The following is a 19,543-nucleotide window of genomic DNA, read 5'->3' as shown; positions in this document are numbered from 1 at the left end:
AAAACTATCACCAGGAAGAAGTGAAACTAAACCATCTCCTGCTCCAAACATGCTCCCTTCAGGGAGTATTATTATTACTATACAAGGGCACAAAGAAAAATACAGCTAATGTCTGAAGTGGTATATAGTGTAGAACTCTGTCATCTCAATCGTTGTGCAATATATAGAATGGCTCTCAAGTCTTTAAAAGATTCCCACTGGCAACAGAATATATGGGAAGCAGCAATTTTGGCACTGATTTTTTTCTTCTTCAAGTTTACAAAATACGTCTTACGAGAAGACGTGGAGGTTTTTCTCAAATTTCTCACCATTCTGACTACTCCTGGCCAATCAAGTTAAGACACTACTATAGCAGGATTTCAACATTTATGTCAAGTGTCCAAATTGTGTTGACCAAAATCAGATTCTGACCCACTGAAAACTAATATGCAACTATTCCTTTCTCCTGGCATCACAGTGGAGCAAAGCTGATCAACAGGAGTTTTTTCTTCTTATTATTATTATTGCTGGTGAACCTAAAAATAAAATGAAAAAGTTGCCTCTTATGAACAATGACAACACAAGCACAAATCAGAAGTATTATTGTTGTTCTGGACATTTAAAATTTGCTATTAAACTTTAGTACATGTATATACACAGACAGAACTTCTCTTTATATTCCAGGTGAATTTTGCCAGTTATTCATATGGAAGTGGGGGGGGGGGACGGACCCTAAAGTATATTAAAAAAACAGGGCTCTTTTGTGGAAAGATTAGGAATTTGGGATCTCCCCTCTGATGCAACAAATCTGCCTGCTGAAAGGGTCAATTTACACATTCAGTTCTGGAAATATCATGCTTGCACCTGGGCAGTGGCAAAACTGCATGCTCTGGCACCGGGGGCGGACAGCAGGTGGGGGAGTGGCAAGTCGCCTGCAGGGGCATGGCCTGCTGCCTGCGGGGGCAGCACGGTGGGGGGTGCACACGGCACAAGTCCAGGGGTGGCGGCTGCGATGGTACCCCCCTCCTTGATGGTGCCGGGGGCGGTGCACCCCCCTGCCAGTGCACCTCTGTGTATATAACTCAGTGTGACAAAATATGCACATGTTCATCAACATCCATTTCTGAGTCTTACCATCCTTTTTTTATAATGCAAGGATATGAATATCGGACATTAAGTCTTACAATACTATGTTAGTGTTGCACATGCAGTGGAGATCTTAAGGGAGTCCCACTGCCCCACTGCACGCATGAGTATTTCCAAGATTAAGAATTGGTCCCAAGAGACACCTGGCTTGAATGGAATATTGATCCAATTTACTTTGGCAGCACTCTATAAGTTCGCTTGTGCGATCATTAGGATAGCCAGCACCATTTAAAAATAAATGAAATTAAGAATGGCAAAATGCACGTTTACCAAACCCTGAAAATGCACATTAGATATCTTTTACCAAGGTGTTCAGCCTCACTTTTGACTCCTTCAGCTTTGCTCTACAAATGATTGTACAAAGTGTACACTAGCTCCCCTCCCTAACACAACTTAGGCTCCATCTCATTACCATGGAAAACAAGGGCCCAGAATGGTTACAAATGCCTCATTCTGGCTGGACACAGCCAATGCAGCTCAATTTGGCTGTTCATTAGCCCAAGGTGGGAACTAAAGTGCAATTCCAAGAAGTACTCTCCATGCTGCATTTCTTAAGACAGGGGTCCATCACCTTGGTTTAACATTTTTGCAGCCAGTACTTTCAAACTTGGCATTCAATCTTACACACACCTCTAAGTTTACCCCTAACTGCCATGAGGAGTGGAGGGAGCGGACTTAAAAGCATCCTGCCTCTTCTCATTTCATGCAAATACACCTTGTTTTGGAAATATATCAGTCTTTCAGCCAGATTTGCAATCTTCCCATTTGATTCAGGTAACCCCGCAAACACAAGAAACAGAACCTTTTAAGTTCTTGTCCCGAAGTGGACACACAGTTCAATTGGTTCAGATTCCAACGGGTTGCTGGTTTCCCTGCCTCCTCTTCCCTGTTCCCTTGCCTCTCCTCAATTTTTGTTATCTTCTTCAGGATCTTAAAGCCTGGTGTCATATCCCCTTAGCCGTTTTGGGAAGGTTCCAGAAGAACCCAGATTGCTTGCTTGAGTACTGCACCAATTGGGACTCAACACACCCTACAAAGGCCTTTCGTCTTTGGTCCCCCATCATAGTCTTTTTCCTGCTTGCTTGCATGTTATCTCAGAGCCAGGGTGTCAATCATCCCAACAACCTTGGCATCCATCTAGAACCCCAAACTCTCTACTCACTGTGAATCACAGGAAATTACTCTTTCCCCTGGCTTTGTAACAGGTAATTATTAATGCTTCAACACTGAAGCTTCTCTGCTGTTTCCCCTGATCTTGCTGTTCTCTCTACCCAAATGCAACCTCTGCTTTCGTCCAAAGAGGGACTCTGTGCATCTACATACTGCTATTTCCCCTTTGTGGCCAAAGTGCAAGGCACTGTCTCCACGGCACACTGTGACTTTGGCTCAAGTTGTTGAATAACTTCACGTCTGAGGTGTTTGCTTGTGTGCTCACACTGAATATGTGGTCAGGGACACATGTAGGCTTGGTAGCAGTAATGGTACCTAAGTCACTCAAGTGTATACAAGAAACATCACATTTTTAAATTTCCCCACATTTTTAACAAGTAGGTTCACTTGCAGAAGATTTCTGATCTCCTATGACCTCAAAGGTTGTCAGTGAAAAATGCACGACTGTTTGACTTGAATGGTTAGTCACTGCTATCATAAGGCTATGGCAAAGGAACCCAAGAAAAAAAGACCTTCAGATCGACATCAGAATCTGGAAGTCTTTTCCTCATCTATAAAATGCTTTCCAATGTTTGGTCCCAGGTTGACATCCAAGTTTCATATTCAGGTCCTTAGCCCATGAACTCTAGAGAAAGCTGCCTCCCTCTTTAAATGTTCTTTATAAATGCAATCACTTTCAAGTTCATTTATAGATTACTGGTCCATCCTCTGTTGGTTAAGGGAAAGAAGAACGTTTGACATTTTCTATCTGAACAAGTTTTGCTTTTAACATATTGCAGTGCCATGTATTAAAAAACTATTTTCAGTAGCTAGCGATTTGCAATCCCTAGTTGCTCCTACATAGCAAATCTTCCAACAGATATAAGGAACAAGTTTCTGAAACCTACAAAAGATACAGTACCATCTCAGTTACGCAGAATATTATTTTGTACACTTTAATCAACTATTCTTATTCATCCACAGCTCCTAGGTGTCAGTTGAGTAGGAAATCTGGCTCTGGGTAGCCAAAAAGATTAAAATCTCCTTCAAAACGGGCATAAAGGCGGCGGATGTCTCTCTTGCTAACTCCCGAGAAATAGCGTTCCACCTTAGTTTTGTTATACAGTGTTATCCCCGGCGGAATAGTAGGATAAGACACCAGATGGTCTATTCCAGCTTCCTTCAAGATGTATGGTGCATCCTCTTCCAAGGTTTCATGATGTCCAATTACACTGTATGTTATTTCACAGGGGGCACAAAGTTCCACGTAGGTCACCCAATGAATGATGCGGTCTCCAAATTGTATATCTAGCCACCGATGATTTGGATCACCCAAGTAGCGCACGAAGTCCTCAAACTGCAGCCCCCTGGTCTCAGTGCGATTCTTTCTATATTTTCGAATGATGCCGGGAGCAATTTCATGCCTATACCAAGGTTCAAAACGAGGATTGCGGACAAACTTGTCTTTGAATGCAGAAATAAGCCTCTCGAACGGATCTCTTACGATAAGGAACTTGAAGTATAATTTCAGCCTGAAATAGGTAAGAAAAAGAGGAAACAAGTTGTACGTGGCAATTTTAGGAATTTGTTATCTGCTGGAAATTCACAGCTAAATTCCACACAGTTCCACACATGCATGTTCCTCACTTGATGGCTGCAGCAGCAAATGGTGACTTGCATGTGTGAATGCAACAGCAAGTAAAGGTAAAGGACCACTGGACAGTTAAGTCCAGTTGAATTCGACTATGGGGTGCAGTGCTCATCTCTGCTTTCAGGCCAAGGGAGCTGGTATTTTTCTGCAGACAGCTTTCCAGGTCATGTGGCCAGTATGACTAAACTGTTTCTGGTGCAACAGGACACCGTGACAGAAGCCAGGTTGCACAAAAACACCGTTTACCTTCCCGCCGCAGCGGTACCTATTTATCTACTTGCGCTGGTATTCTTTAGAACTGCTAGGTTGGCAGGAGCTGGGACAAAGTAACAGGAGCTCACCCCATTGCACGGATTAAAACTGCAAACCTTACGATCAGCAAGCTCAAGAGGCTCAGTGGTTTAGACCACAGTGCCACCCATGTCACAAATGTGACAGCATAGCGGTAGAGGCCATATGCACCGAAAGTCTGTCCATGCATTCTTCAAGTTACCAAGCAATGAGAAATCAATTGATGTACAGGTGTGAATGAACCAGCCCTGAGAACAACATTTGACTCTTATGTCTTACCTAAATGAAATGTTTAGCCTACAAACAGAGTTTTTTTGTTTTTTTATTTCCAGAGATGGAGAATCAGCCAGCAACACCATCCACCCACACTTCTTCAGGATGAATCCTTGCTGCTCTACAAAACTGCCATTTTAAGAACACTAGGGTATGGTTGACGACAACTTTATAAGCTCATCAAGGGGATCAATGAACTTGGAAGTTTGAGAAAACTGATCTAGCCTAACTGGGTTGGACGATATATCAATCTATCATCCAAAACCAGTTCTGAAACCAGTATCACAAAATGGGTTTCAAGTCTAGTTGGTGATATATCACAATGTTGAAAACCAGATATTGCCCAGCCCTACAGCCTAATAGCATTCTGGATCACTCAAAAGCATGTGCACTATCATGTGACTTTTTGGTTAGCATAAAAAAAGGTTCTGCCTTAGGTCAACATGGGTTACTTCTCCTTTCAGCATGCTTACTTTTCATACACGCCACTTAATTTGGTTAAGTTTGGCTTTTCAAAACAAGACAGCTGTTTGGTTCAGACACCAAATTAAGCTAAAGTTTATCACCTACCGCTCTTGAATTTCTGAGTCACTGAAGGAAGATAAGCGCGGCAAACCATTCTTCTCATGGTCATGCACAATGTTCTCTGGGATCTCCTCAATGGAAGAAAAAGCTCCTGGGGAAAAGTAAGTTAGTACATGTTTTTAGAAAGATACCTTTCTTTCTTTCTTTTTTTTTAAAAAAAGAAAATTACTATACTTTTCCGTGTATAAGAGGGGTCTCAAATTTAAGAAAATGGGGGGGGGGAATGCCCAGAGTTGTAGAGCTTTTGTGGGGGGAGGAATGCAGAAATTCACTAATCCGAATGCAAACGCTCATAAAAGATCGCATCGCAAAAGAAGAGGAGGAGTTTGGATTTGATATCTCGCTTTATCACTACCCTAAGGAGTCTCAAAGAGGCTCACAATCTCCTTTCCCTTCCTCCCACACAACAAACACTCTGTGAGGTGAGTGGGGCTGAGAGACTTCAGAGAAGTGTGACTAGCCCAAGGTCACCCAGCAGCTGCATGTGGAGGAGCGGAGACGCGAACTCGGTTCACCAGATTACGAGACTACCGCTCTTAACCGCTACACCACACAAGCGTCTGCCCGCTCGTCTACAGCAGCCGGCAATCAAAAGCCCAATTGCCACAGTGACAGCCAATCCACAGCAGCCCTTGCCACAGCAAACAATCACCCACCAAATCGCTGCAGACAGCCTGCAGCTTGCAGCTGCAACCAGTCACCTGGCCCAACAATACAATGCCCGTGTATAAGACGAGCCCCGTTTTTAACATTATTTTTGAGTAAAAAAACCTAGTCTTATACACGGAAAAGTATGGTAATAGCTCTATAACTATGTAACTTTATTCTAAGCTGGGAATGCCTATGGACTATAGATTTTTGAAATGAAATGAAGTCAAACTGAAATGCTAATTTGACATTGCAGTAAACTTTAGTTAAAACTTTGGGGGCATGGTATCTTATGTTTGGAATAGTTTGATTCTCTTGCTTAAGCTGCACTGGGCACAGCAGTAGATTTAATTTTAAAGCTCAGGTTGCAATTAGCTCCCAATAACCACAGCAGTGCACCAACCATATTGCCATGGTTTTGGTACAGGTTATGCAGGTGGTGCAAAGGTAAGTATCGGAAGACTTCAGGATTTTTATTTTTGAATGACGTGTTTGAAAAACAGAATATAAAAGAAGAGGGAATGAAATGCTGGAATAAAAAATAAATGAATCAGTGGACAGAAACATCCTATCTTTATACTATGCTAGTTAAAGGTTTTTCTCTAGCCAACCAAGCACACATGTCAGAAGCTTTAAGAAGTAAACAGATACCATTTAAAACAATCAAGACTTTCTTCCACTGAGTATTGCCAACTTTTGGAGTTTGACAGAAGAGGATCTTGTGCTTATCACATACAAATATCCGATCCAAAACGAATTTTGAAACAGTAGTGTGAGTGAGGTTTTTCAGCGATGCATCTTGGCACACATTCCTGAGTAGCTCAAGCCTTTCCATATGGACCAAAGGTTGATGTATAATGTCTTCAGATAGACCTCTACCTATTGTCTTGGTATAAAATGGGAGAAGAGGAGGGAGGGGGAGGGGAGGGGGAAAGGAGAGCACAAGGAAGAATTTTATTTTCCAGTTCACATTTTAAAGGAACATGAAATTAGACATATACAGCACAATTACTCTGGACTGGTCTCATGCAGAACACCCATTTGTGGCATCCTATGCTTCCACTAAGGGACACGGGTGGCACTGTGGGTTAAGCCACAGAGCCTAGGACTTGCCGATCAGAAGGTCGGTGGTTCGAATCCCTGCGACGGGGTGAGCTCCCGTTGCTTGGTCCCTGCTCCTGCCAACCTAGCAGTTCGAAAACATGTCAAAGTGCAAGTAGATAATAGGTACCACTCCCGTGGGAAGGTAAACGGCGTTTCCGTGCACTGCTCTGGTTCACCAGAAGTGGCTTAGTCATGCTGGCCACATGACCCGGAAGCTGTATACCTCGGCCAATAAAGCGAGATGAGCGCCACAACCCCAGAGTCGGTCACGACTGGACCTAATGGTCAAGGGTCCCTTTACCTTTACGCTTCTACTGGGTGTGTGTGTGTGTGTGTGTGTGACACAATTTGCACAGCTGAAGTTGCTCATTTTCTGAGTGACTGTGATTATGCAAGCCTCTGTGAAAACTCAGTCTTGGCCCCAAGTACAAGATTTCCACTAAGCACACAGCACACTTTCCAGTTTGCCTTCATCAGAAGAACAAATCAATACCTTTCCATGTGTTGGTTGCCAGGCTATATACATACTGCAGTGGGAGAAAAGCCTTTTCCCGCCCCCTGCCCCCATGCTGAAATTATGACGCACTAAGCACTGGAACACAACTTTTAATAGAAAAATTATCCCACCTTCTCGTCTTCCTTGAAATTATGCACATTATATCCACGATATAATTGCACAATGGATTTCAGAATTATAATAGTTAGCGTATACTTGCCTATTGTTACATTGGGCTCCTAAATTTCCATTCCGTGGATGCGGGAGGAAATTAAGAATATTTAGGACATATATTCTGCCCTAAATATTCCTACCAGAATAAAGAGAAAGGTTGGAACAGGCGTAAAGATTAATCCTTGTAAGATAAAGCTGTTTAGGTTTTAGAATCCAGCAAACAAGCTGCTACAGGTTGTGCTGAAAAGCAGTAAACCTTATAGCTTCTCTGCAGTACCATATAGACAAGGAGGATATTGGGATTGTATTAAAATAAAATAAAGTAAGTCATATACCTGGCACAGAAAATACAAAGTCCTTTTTCAGACAATGTGTGACTGATATACAGAATTCACTATGACAAGTTGTGGTGATGGCTTTCAATTCCATATTTTTTGTTGTTTAGTCGTTGAGTCGTGTCTGACTCTTTGTGACCCCATGGACCAGAGCACGCCAGGCACTCCTGTCTTCCACTGCCTCCCGCAGTTTGGTCAGACTCATGTTTATAGCTTCGAGAACACTGTCCAACCATCTCGTCCTCTGTCGTCCCCTTCTCCTTGTGCCCTCCATCTTTCCCAGCATCAGGGTCTTTTACAGGGTGTCTTCTCTTCTCATGAGGTGGCCAAAGTATTGGAGCCTCAGCTTCACGATCTGTCCTTCCAGTGAGCACTCAGGGCTCAGAATGGAGAGGTTTGATCTTCTTGCAGCCCATGGGACTATCAAGAGTCTCCTCCAGCACCATAATTCAAAAGCATCAATTCTTTGGCGATCAGCCTTCTTTATGGTCCAGCTCTCACTTCCATACATCACTACTGGGAAAACCATGGCTTTAACTATGCGGACCTTTGTTGGTAAGGTACTGTCTCTGCTTTTTAATTCCATATTAAGAACAATTAAAAATATAGGATGTTCGTGCATTTTGTGTATTGTATTGTTCAGCTCATATCCCTCAGGGATGGGGTTAGTCTAGCATCACTGAGGGGAATTCTACAAATGCCTCAAGCTTCCTACCAACCAAGCTTATTTTGGTAGAATACAACTTTTACTCTGGGTTAGCAGCACATACCTGAATCTCTCCAGGAAACCTTTTCGATTTTGTCACTTGAATTTTCTCTACTTTAGTTATAGCTGTCAATGTTAACGGCTCTTGCTTGACACCATACACTAGGTAAGAAGAAAACAGAATAATAGAAAGAAAGGCATACATATATATTATTACCAATTTCTGGTATCATTTATCACATGCTTTGAGGGTGGGCAGCTGCACTTGCTCAATAAGAGAGGCACTCTGCATGCGCTCTAAAACACTTTTGGCATATTCCATGTCTAGAAGAGATAATAGCTGACTACCAAGCCCAGCTATGGTCTGAGAACCCTGTTCATGAATCTACTTAGGGTAAGGGTTAATACTTCACATGCCATACAACCATCATGTCTGAAGTCATTGCATGAGTCTGTGCATTCATCACCATGAATATTCAGAAGGAAATGGCTACTTCCATATTTACTGTATAATATGCAATTTTGCCTTGAGCCATATTTGATAGAATTAAATTATTTTAGCTTTGTTTACTTGTGTGTATATGTATGTATATATATGTGTGTGTGTAGATAGATAGATAGATAGATGGATGATAGATGATAGATAGATAGATAGATAGATAGATAGATAGATAGATAGATAGATATAGATAGATGATACATAGATAGTTGACTAGGAACTTCTGCTGTAGATTTAATTTTTTTTATTTTTAAAATTTGTTTAAAATTAAAATTTGTTTAAAATTAAAATTTGTTTAAAATTAAAATTTAATTTTTTTAAAAAAAATTATTTTTAAAATTTGTTTGTCACTTTATCTTGCCCAAGTCAACCTCAACGTGACTTACAGACAAAACAGACAAAAAAAAACCCCCACAGAGATGCATTAAAACCAGGAGGAAAAAGAAAGTTTGTGGAAACAGCAGAACTTCAGAGTAAGACCCTGTTGAAACAAATGCATTGTAGGTTATTATTATTATTTATTAAATTTGTATGCCCACAGGTCTCAGTTTGCATTTGTATGTCATTTTTCACTAACTACCTTAAAAACTGAATGGAAGTGAACACTGTGTGTTGAGTGTATGGAAAATGTGTAGCTCCCCTCAACAATAATTCTATCTTAAGTGAAGATGACTGAAGTGTATGCAGCAAAGTCACGCAAGGAGTCTAATAGTTTGCTGGCACTAATCTTCCTCTTTCAGCCAACTAAAATTTGACTGCAGTACATAATACTTCCTTTATCAATTTGATCACCACTAAATGGCTTATTATGGGAAAATGCAGAAATTGCCACCATGACATATCCACACACAAAAACCACTATGTCCCCTGCCAATGGAAGACTTCTGCCTAAAGACCTTATCAGAGAGAGAGAGAGAGAGAGAGAGAGAGAGAGAGAGAGAGAGAGAGAGAGAGAGAGAACAACAACAAGACAGTGCCATCAAATGGATTTAAACTCATTAACAGTTTAATACCATCTGGGCTACTTAAGATAAGCAAAAGACTAGCTGTTATTTTTCAACTAAGCAGCCTAGGACAGAAATCAATAAGAAGCAATGCAGGGCCAATTTGGGATAAAGCACAAAAAATACCTTGCAAACATGCCCCTGAAAACCAAGCATTTAAATCACTACTCGGGATTAACATGTAAATGCTGTACGTAATAGAGAACGACACTATTTGTACTTTTCCATATAAATTTTCATGTTGCACACAAAATCTTTTGCATCTAACTCTCATTATCACAATTATTGTTTTATGTCTTACTGTGTTTTAATTTATTGGAAGCTGCCCAGAGTGGCTGGGGAAACCCAGTCAGATGGGCGGCATAAAATTATTTATTTTTATTTTTATTATTTCAGAAAAAGGGGTCCACTTCTCACCACCTGGAACCTTCAACCCAAGATCACATGGCCCAGTGTTAGCAAATGGGAGCAAGGAAGAGTCGAAGTGTTCATTCTGTAGCAACTTGCCAAATGACAACTTTTTAGATATGGCAATTTTTAAAGGTATATATTGGTTGCCAGCTAGACAAGTTATTTATTTTTGCAGATATACAGTTGCATTGAAGATGTATACTGCTTTATACCTATCTTTCATGTAGACAAGCTGTTACTTGTTCTAAAATCAACAAACACAATGAAAAAAAGCAGGCAGGGGGAAAGGAATGGAAATTCGGGAGATTTGTATTATTTCTTTCAACTTTTTCTAAGCTGCACAAACCTCCATTGCTGCACAGCATATTTGATTCGTTTACCTTAAGGAAAGCAAGTCATGGGAAAATATGCATCTTCAACAAGCGTAATTCAGGTAATTTTTCCAACATGTGATTTATAAGTGGGAAAGCATGTTATTAAAGGGAAAGCATTTTCATTTACTAATTATTTATACTATGCATTCTGTAATGTTTGTAGAAAAGACAAGCAGCAGCAGCATATAAAAATAATTCTCTGGACGTTAACACTGCCAGGTGTTCTTTTTGTTCCAGAATGTGCATCAGTAAAAAGAAAAATATCTGTGAACTTACCATCAGGATTTTTGAAGGTCAGCGTGATGAACTTACTAGCAACCATGAACATGAATACAACCCAAAAGCATGCAGCTAACAGCAGCCACTGGCGGTGCATGATGTTTCAGATATGATCCATATAACGTCCGTTGGTTCCTGCTTTTCCAAAACAAAACAAAAATGAAAAATAAAATGTTCTTATGAGTTTCTATGCTGCCTGTCTATCTGTAACAGATCCAAAGCAGCTATAAAACAGGAAGAAATAAAACATTTAAATGCATCATAAACAAGCAAGCATGAAAGTATCAATTTTCACATGTACTTTTTTATTTTCTGAGAAGTAGCCTCTTCTATAACTAAAGAAGCATCTCCTTCCATTGCAGTCTACTCCAGTAAGAGGATTAACAGTACAGCCCTTGAACTGCCCTCAGCTATAGAATTACTAGAATTCATTATTTTACACAGCTATCTTCAAAAAGAGATTGCCTCCCACATGCTAATTCCGGTACAAATACATACACACTAAAGGTGAAATATTGACATTAAGAGAGGTGGCTGGCCGATTCAGACCTCCAAGCTATAGGAAGTGGACTGCCGGCCCTGAGCAGCTTTATCTTCTGATCCAACGCTAAAACGCTTTGTCTGTTCTGTAGATGGAGATCTCTAAAGAGCAAAGAGAGCACGTTATCTACCAAATCAGGAGATAAAGAAATTTCTCCAGCTGCCATTGAGCAAGGATTTCTAAAGAGCAGCCAGAAGGGTCTTTTTCTATGTACCATCAGCAAATTATCTGTGCAAAGCAAAAGGCAGCATTTTGAGACACCCCACTGCTGGAGTGGGAATGCTGACTGTAATTGTGTGTGTGCCTGTGTGCAAGAGTGTTATATTTAAATGCTTGCTTGCACGTTGTTCGGCAGTGTATGTGCGGTGACTCTGTGTGCACCGAATGTGGGCAATGCACATGTGTAGTGAGCGTGCATGCGTGTGCGCGTACATGCATGGTCCACATCCATTGTTGGCGTACAGTCCTCAGAGGGGTAGATGTCAATGTGGCCATAGGGCTGGAAAATGTTAGCCACCCATGCATTAAAATAACAAGAAAACTATGCAGAAATGGATGGAACTGTAAAAGACAGTAGCCCAGTCTGCACATCATTAAACCATAGTTAAATGTTTAACTATACTGTAGTTTCACATGAACCAATAGCATGCTGCTGCGCACTGCTCAGGATTCCCCACTGCTCAATGCCATGCCTCACCAGAAGCAGCAAACCAGAAGCCAAGAAACCCACAAGCTTTGTTCCCTATTGTTTCGAGAAACTAAGGCCAACCTGAAAACTATTACCAAGTTACCCCAGTTAACATTATTGACTTCAGTTGATGCAGCCTGAAGTATAAAGTGCACAGAATGGATCAGCCACTTTTCACTGGTTGCGCATGCAGACATGGCCTCGGCCTGGGAAACAATGGAAGGAATTTCTGTAAACAGGAGGTACAGACAGGTGTGGCAAATTGCCCACCTGGGAAGGTTAACCCATGTTATGAAGGTTTCTAGAGGACCAAAGGAAATATGACAAATATGGCTTGGCACGATTGTATTGTGCACACAAATCAAAGAGAACACAGGTATTTTGGTATATAAAGCTTTTGCTGTCCCGAAAGAAGACTTGTCACTATTTCTGACATTTTGGTTGCTCCTAATAAAGGCTGCCCAAATTGTGGAGCAATTAAGCAATGAGTCTCAAAATCATTTCAACAGATTACATAAGGCAAATATTAAATGGACTATACTCTGTGGTTTGTTTGTTTTTTAAAAAAATGAGCTTGCAGACTTTTTAGAGGAATGTACCCTTGTTCAAAATGGACAGATTTGTCAGTGTAAAATAAAAGTTTAGTAGAGGAACCGTGCTAATCTGCAGTACCAAGAGGACAAATGGAACGAAGATGGAGATTAACCTGTTTGTTGTGAATACCGTGTATTTTTGTAACATTTGATTCAGCTGTGCAAGTCTTTCCCCCTTCTACGCAAAGGCCTGTAAAAGCTGCCTTAAACATCTGATGAAGTGGGCAGTAGCCTATGAAAGCTCAGCCATGCCACAATAAGCCAGTTATTCTCCAAGATGCTACAGCACTTTTTGTACAAGCTTTTAAGAATCACGCTCGAGCACATTTGCGGAAGCCATGAACAAGACAGCGTCACAGAAGTCTGGACCTGAGTTCTCTTTCAAGCTTCTGAAATGCTCTTGCCAGTCTTAAATGGGTGCCAGTCTAAGACAGAACAAACAATTGCGTCCCCTGCATACATAAAATTCCAACAAAACAAACCATTCACAGAAGTTCTACTAAATATATCTACACCACAAAAAGTGGATTTTATGTAATTTTTTAAAAAATAAAAATCTTCGGAATTGTACTGAGCCTACAAAGCAATTCATTGTTCTCAATGCTGCCGCAACTCAACATGTTAGGGAAGTTCTAAAAGCATGCTGCAGGTACACCAGTTCTGCACTGTAGAATATACGTCTATGCATGCATGCACATATATTTAAACCCCAAGTACGCACATCTGGTGAGTCTGGGCCAGAGCCAGATGTACACAGACATATCCCTCCACATATCAAGTGTGTGCTGGAAGAAACACCAGTGTAAAATCTGTACACACGTCCATCAGCTGTGTGACGTATGGAGCTGCCTTCAACTCTTGCTAGTTTAAGACAGGAATCCTGATGTCTTTCATTAAATTTCTGGCCAAGTTTACTCTTACTTCCTGCTACGCTCAATAGGATGATCTGAATGCAGACAAGAGAAAGGAACCCAGAAACGAACATATTGCTTTTATTTGCAATACATTAAACCATGACCTAGATTACACATCTCCCTTCATGCAATATTTTCTTTAAAGTAACAGGGTCCAGCGAGACAGACTGCTTTCTTTCCCCTGAGCTCATTCTTATAGGATTGTGGAATCATAAGGAGAGAAATATTTGACCCACTTAAAATTTTCAGCATCTGCAATTAGAAAAATACACTTGGCTGGGCACCATGATATCACATATACACCTAGGTTCTCCTTTTCATCTTCACAACAACCCTGTGAGGTGGGCCAGACAGGGAAAGTGATTGGCCCAAGGTCACCCAATGAGCTTCATAACTGAGTGGGGACATGAATTGCTGTCCCCCAAGTCCTAGTTCAAAACTCTAATCATTATACCACACTGAAGAAACTCTGGGTCTAACTCCGAGTTGGGTAACTTTTTCAGCCTATGAGGGAGGCAAATTCCCTCATAGGCAAATTTATGGAAGCCACATAGTTTGGGGTGGGGTATTGTTCGGCATTTTTGTGTTTTTATACTGTAAACTGCCCTGTGATCCTTGGATGAAGGGCAGTATATAAATTTAATTAATAAATAACAGCTGTGAGTGTACAAGAGGGAAAAGTCTTGCTCGTGGTTTGCATGAGACAAACCATGAGCCTGGGTTTGCACCACAGCTGTCAAGTGTCCCTTATTTGAAGGGACAGTCCCTTATTCCAGCGCCATGTCCCGCTGCTGTCCCTTATTGATGGATGTCCCTTAAATGTCCCTTAAATGATGCCCCTTAAATTTTAAAGGAAGCAGCTCCTCTCCCTCCCTCCCTGCCGGCCAGGGAGGCTCCAACTGTGTTGCTTGGCTGTGTTGCTCACCCAATAAGAAGTCTAAGAACGACAGGGGGGTGGAGCTTGCATGCCTTGTGTGTGGCTAGTTAATGCAAGCTGAGGGGTTTTTTGAATGCTGGATGCCATTATGTTGCACGTACTGCTGCAAACTTTGCAGTGCAAAGCCAGGCCGGGGAGCCATCTTAAGTTGAGGCTGCATAGGCCTTGTGGTGCATGTGATTCAGATTCTCTTCAGTTGAACCTCTGGTTACAAAGTTGGTTGGACAGTGTTCTCGAAGCTACCAGCATGAGTTTGACCAGACTGCAGGAGGACAGGAAGACTGGAATGCCTGGAACAGGTGAGGCTGCAGGTCCCTTATTTTGGCTGCTGGTCCCTTATTTTCAAGGCTGCTGGCCCCTTATTTTCAAATCTGTAAGCTGACAGCTATGGTTTGCACGTAGTGCTGAAACAAACCACGGCTTAGCTTTATGTGGCACGGTAACAGCAGGGCTGATGAAAGAAAGAAGCAGCCATGATTTTCATTCCAGGGTTCTGCACATTTGACTGTTCTCTCCGGCTCAGCGTTAACATGTCAACAAGGCCTTTTAGCAGTCTGACCCTTACTAAGCATGGCTCATGGTTCCTTCCCATCAAACTAAGCTAGTGCAAGGAAGAACTCTTTCTGCCAGTACTCACAATCCCAAAGCAGCCCAGCATCACACTTTGAGAAAGCAGCTGCTACAGATAAGTGTGGATTGCTCCTGACTTATTGAATGATAAAGGGATCCTAAAGGATTTAGATGCATCAACCTCAGATGAAAAGTTGAAATCTGACACTTGTCTAGTCCACTGCATCCCTAATTACTAAGTGAAATATGAAAATGGGAATCCCCAACCCACTCAAAACACAGGATACAATGGCCGTCTCACAAAAACAGCAGCAGATAACCTAGTTTTGGGATTCTGTAGCCGAGAATAAGCTAAGGCAAAAATGAAGTTGAATTCTCAACAATCGGGGGGGGGGGGGAGTGGCAGACGGCAGTAGCAGCCAAGATCATGAATTTTAAAAGTCATATATATGTGAAATTTCACCCTTTGCACACTGTAACAATACTCAGGTTGTAAGGAAGTTATATGGCGTCTATGAAAGCTACACTTGTAGACTGCAAGTTGCATTTTATAATATAATCATGCTCATAAAACTACGGTAATAACAAGTCATACAAATGGGCAAGGTTACCAGTAAGTAAGGAAACAGAGTGTAGCTATAAAACTGCACTACTGCATTCTGCAAAAGTAGGTGTTTAAGGCTTCCTCCGCCCAGCATAAAATCTGCACCATATGTCCAATTTTTTCAATTCTACAATTGGTATAATACCAATTTAATGCAATTTGCACAAATTAATATGGAGCATGAATCTCCACTAAATGTGTTCCCATTAATTGGTGTTCTAGACCAAGTAGAGAGCTGAAGTTGTGGATCTATGGTGAAGAGATCATAGTGTGAACTCAGCAAGTTCTTTCTACATTCTCAAACATGTAAATAAAACATTCAGAAATCCTAGTTATTGCAAATAGCATTTTTTATTTCACTCTATTTCCACTGAATCCTCAGTGCTCACCACTCTGTGGTTTGACCTCTTCCTAATATATTCAAGGAGGCTGCTTTGTTTACAGGGCACTGGGTCTTACTCCTATAGCATTATAGGATTGCACACTTTGGCAGCAATCTTAACCTCACTTACCCGGAAGTAATTGCCACTGATTTCATTGGGAGATGTATCCATTACAAGCAGCACACAAGGGTAAAAACCATTCCCAAGCCCTCCATCAGCCCCACCAGGCATGACCAATTGTCAGGGATGATAGAAGCCGTAGCCCAACATCTGGATATTCATAGGTTCCCCATTCCTGCTCTTATTTGTCTCAAACACCTGGCACTGACAGGTCCCTTAACATGGAAGGTTGTTGATAGATAGCAGACACCAGTTTATCTTTCTTCTATGACTTTGTCGAATATTTTAGATGGTAATCACTACATCTGGACTCCAGATTGCCTTTTAAGCAGGTGGCAGTCAAACAAAAAACCACAGGCAGATGTTTGCTTCTCATCAACATCAGACCTAGCGCCCCTGATAACCAGCTCTCAAACTTCATTTTTTAACTGGCCTCTCTGCTCCAAAATTCCTTCCCTATACATAGTGAATTTCAGCTTCAAACCTATTCTAACACCTTCCCTGGCAGGTACTCGTTGCTCACCTTCGAGACCCAGGCTGAGAATAAACTAAGGTTAAGAGCAGCTGCTATCTCTTCATTTTATACATTAAAAAAGCAAACCTATAAAGATAACAACCTGTATAAAACTAGGCAGATCACATTTCTGAGCTCTCATAAATGCTATTTGTTTGTTCAAGATGGTCATATTCTTCCTCTCTGTAAGTGAAATGCAAGCAAAGGGTAAACAAATGTCATAAAATATTTAAATTGTACTGCAGCCTTGTCTTAGTTTTCCAAAGCTATGGTCCTGTGCACTTTTATCTCGGGAGTAAACCCCACTGAACGGTAAATGGGACTTACTTCTGAGTAAAGGTGCATAGGTTTGCACCGTCTCCAAGCCTGCATTAGCAAATGGCCTTTAGGTTTCTTTCTGAAAAACAACTGAGAGGTGTGTTCTTTTACCTTCTCCAGGAGTTCATGTCAAGCGCTTGGGCACATGGCTGGAAGAACCTTGATCCTTACTGCTACAATCCCCATCTCATCAGATGAAATCCTGCTCAAAAACTCCCTAGCCAAAAGTTCTTAACAGGAGGTGAAGGGCCTTTAGGCCAGTTCAGATATCACTTGTACAATTGATGCTAGGGGTTACCTGCTCCTGAAAGGTAGCAGTCTGGCACCTGCACATGGCTCACCACTGCATCCAATTAATTTCTGTGTCTTATCATGCATTATGTCAAGATGCTTCCATTCAACTGCTTTAAACTGACTGCCGGTCCATTTCATTGGATGAGGCGCCAAGTTCCAGAATCGTAGAAGAGGAAAATGTCCACCTAGATACTCTGCACACGCCACTCATGCCTTAACGTTTGTTTTGCCTCCTTAAGAAAGATAACCCTCCTCTAGCCCGCTGACCATTTCAAATGACAGTCCTAAACATACTTACGAGGCAGGATGCCCACTGGAAAACCATGTGACCTTTCTATAGGATTCAGCTACAGTGGTACCTTGGGTTAAGTACTTAATTGGTTCTGAAAGTCCGTTCTTAACCTGAAACTGTTCTTAACCTGAAGCACCACTTTAGCTAATGGGGCCCTCCTGCTGCCGCCGGAGCACGATTTCTGTTCTCATCCTGAAGCAAAGTTCTTAACCCGAGGTACTATTTCTGGGTTAGAGGAGTCTGTAACCTGAAGCGTATGTAACCTGAAGCGTATTTAACCCGAGGTGCCACTGTACTCATTGCTCTTTTCAGTCGGGTTGACAAAATTCCGCAGAGTGGCTGTGCTAAACATGGCATATTTAGAGAAAATGACAATACGGCGCTAACAGTTTTATTTCCAACCCCCTTCCTAACAATTCCCTGAATCTTATTTATTTATTTTTACTACTGCAGCAAACTGGGGAGGCAAATGCAGCGCACCTTCCATCAAGATCTCTTTCCTGAAATCGTCATCCCTCACCTCCAAGGAATCCACCCGCTGTTCTCTTGCCCAACCAAGTTGGAGGGAGGAGGAATCCTTCTGCACATATAGGAAAATACATCTTCCACCTCACAATTTTAGACTGTATATACAGATTAAAGACACCTTATCAAAAGTACCTTCCTTGTGGGGGATTTTGTGAAAACACTGACTAGGGTCTCACTACACCTAGGGGGCTGTGGCTCAGGGATGTTTCGCAAGGTTCAGTCCGTGGCGTCTCCAGAGGGGACTGGGAGCCTGGGAATGTCCCCTTCCTGAAATCCTATACAGCTCAATGGACCACCGCTCTGAGAGCCGCCCATACCCTGGTTGAAAACAAACAGACCCGCCCCCCTGTTAACAAACGCGGCTTGAAAAGCCAGGTACTTACTCCGGAGGAGTGGGGAGAGGGCCCGGGGCTGCTCGTCGAAACAGCCAGCCCCTCTCGAGGTGGGGCAGAGTCCTTCGCTCCCTCCCGGGGTAGAGGGCCAAGAGCCGGGGCTCCCGTGGTGGAAGATGCGTCCTTCCTTGCAAAAGCCGGTGCTCACCCGTTTGCAGCCCAACTGGGGCCACTGCTGCAAGCAAGCGGCCGGCCGGGCGCGCCGGCTCCACCGCCACCCTCTTCTCCTCCCCAAAGGGAAAGGCGGCTCCCCCCCCCCCCCCGCCCCGGGGCCTGAGTCGCTCAGCGACCCGCCGCCGCGTTCCTCTCATGCATTGCCCGCCTACAGCTCCGCTCCTCCCACAGACCCGCCACCAGGCCCTGCTGGTGCAGCAGCCGCGCGAGCCGGGGAAAGCGTCTCCCCTCAGCAGGCGACGCAGACGCGCAGCCCGGGCTGCAGCTGCATCGCCTTCTTTGCTTGCTGCCCCGCTCCCCGCTTTGATATATAGATATATTATTGCCTCCGCAGCTGCAAACAGCAGTAGGACCGCGTATTCTCCTCAGCTTCCGCTGCCCGGTCCTGCTGCTCCTGCAGCAGCAGCAGCAGCCTCCGCAGCAGCCTCTTCCTCCATGTTTGCGCGCCGCCTCGGAGGTGGCGCCGTCGCGGCGCGCAAGCTGCGCTGCCTTCCCGAAGCAGGCGGGCAACCGAGGAGGCGGGGGGGGGGGGAAAGGAGGTGGGGAGAGGCGTGAGGGCCCGGGGTGAAGGAAGAGC

At 42.8% G+C, this 19,543-nt stretch overlaps 1 protein-coding gene and 1 long non-coding RNA gene across 3 annotated transcripts in view; one reads left to right on the top strand and one right to left on the bottom strand.

Moving 5' to 3' along the window:
- Positions 1-4,736, top strand: part of LOC309368649 — a 13,855-nt gene extending 9,119 nt beyond the window's left edge. The window contains exon 3 of the long non-coding RNA XR_014167837.1: positions 4,549-4,736. This is a non-coding gene — a long non-coding RNA (uncharacterized lncRNA). The remainder of the gene's footprint in view (positions 1-4,548) is intronic.
- CHST10 (carbohydrate sulfotransferase 10) lies at positions 1,825-19,525 on the bottom strand. 2 transcript variants are annotated; one of them, XM_081908881.1, is made up of 6 exons: positions 19,293-19,525; positions 11,102-11,242; positions 8,602-8,699; positions 6,374-6,608; positions 5,060-5,165; positions 1,825-3,806 (listed from the first exon to the last, which is right to left on the bottom strand). In XM_081908881.1, exons 2-6 carry the CDS (start codon positions 11,199-11,201, stop codon positions 3,269-3,271), a joined length of 1,077 nt encoding a protein of 358 aa, XP_081765007.1. In that variant the 5' UTR covers positions 11,202-11,242; positions 19,293-19,525; the 3' UTR covers positions 1,825-3,268. The 2 variants fall into 2 exon arrangements, with proteins under 2 accessions (XP_081765007.1, XP_081765008.1); XM_081908882.1 differs by lacking the exon at positions 19,293-19,525 and adding an exon at positions 18,393-18,412.
- Between the last annotated feature and the right edge of the window lie 18 nt (positions 19,526-19,543).

This window comes from Podarcis melisellensis (genome assembly GCF_964234715.1).
Source record: "Podarcis melisellensis genome assembly, chromosome: 4".
Taxonomy (NCBI): domain Eukaryota; kingdom Metazoa; phylum Chordata; class Lepidosauria; order Squamata; family Lacertidae; genus Podarcis; species Podarcis melisellensis.
The sequence above is the reverse complement of the archived record's forward strand: the minus strand, read 5'-3'. Positions and strand labels throughout refer to the sequence as shown.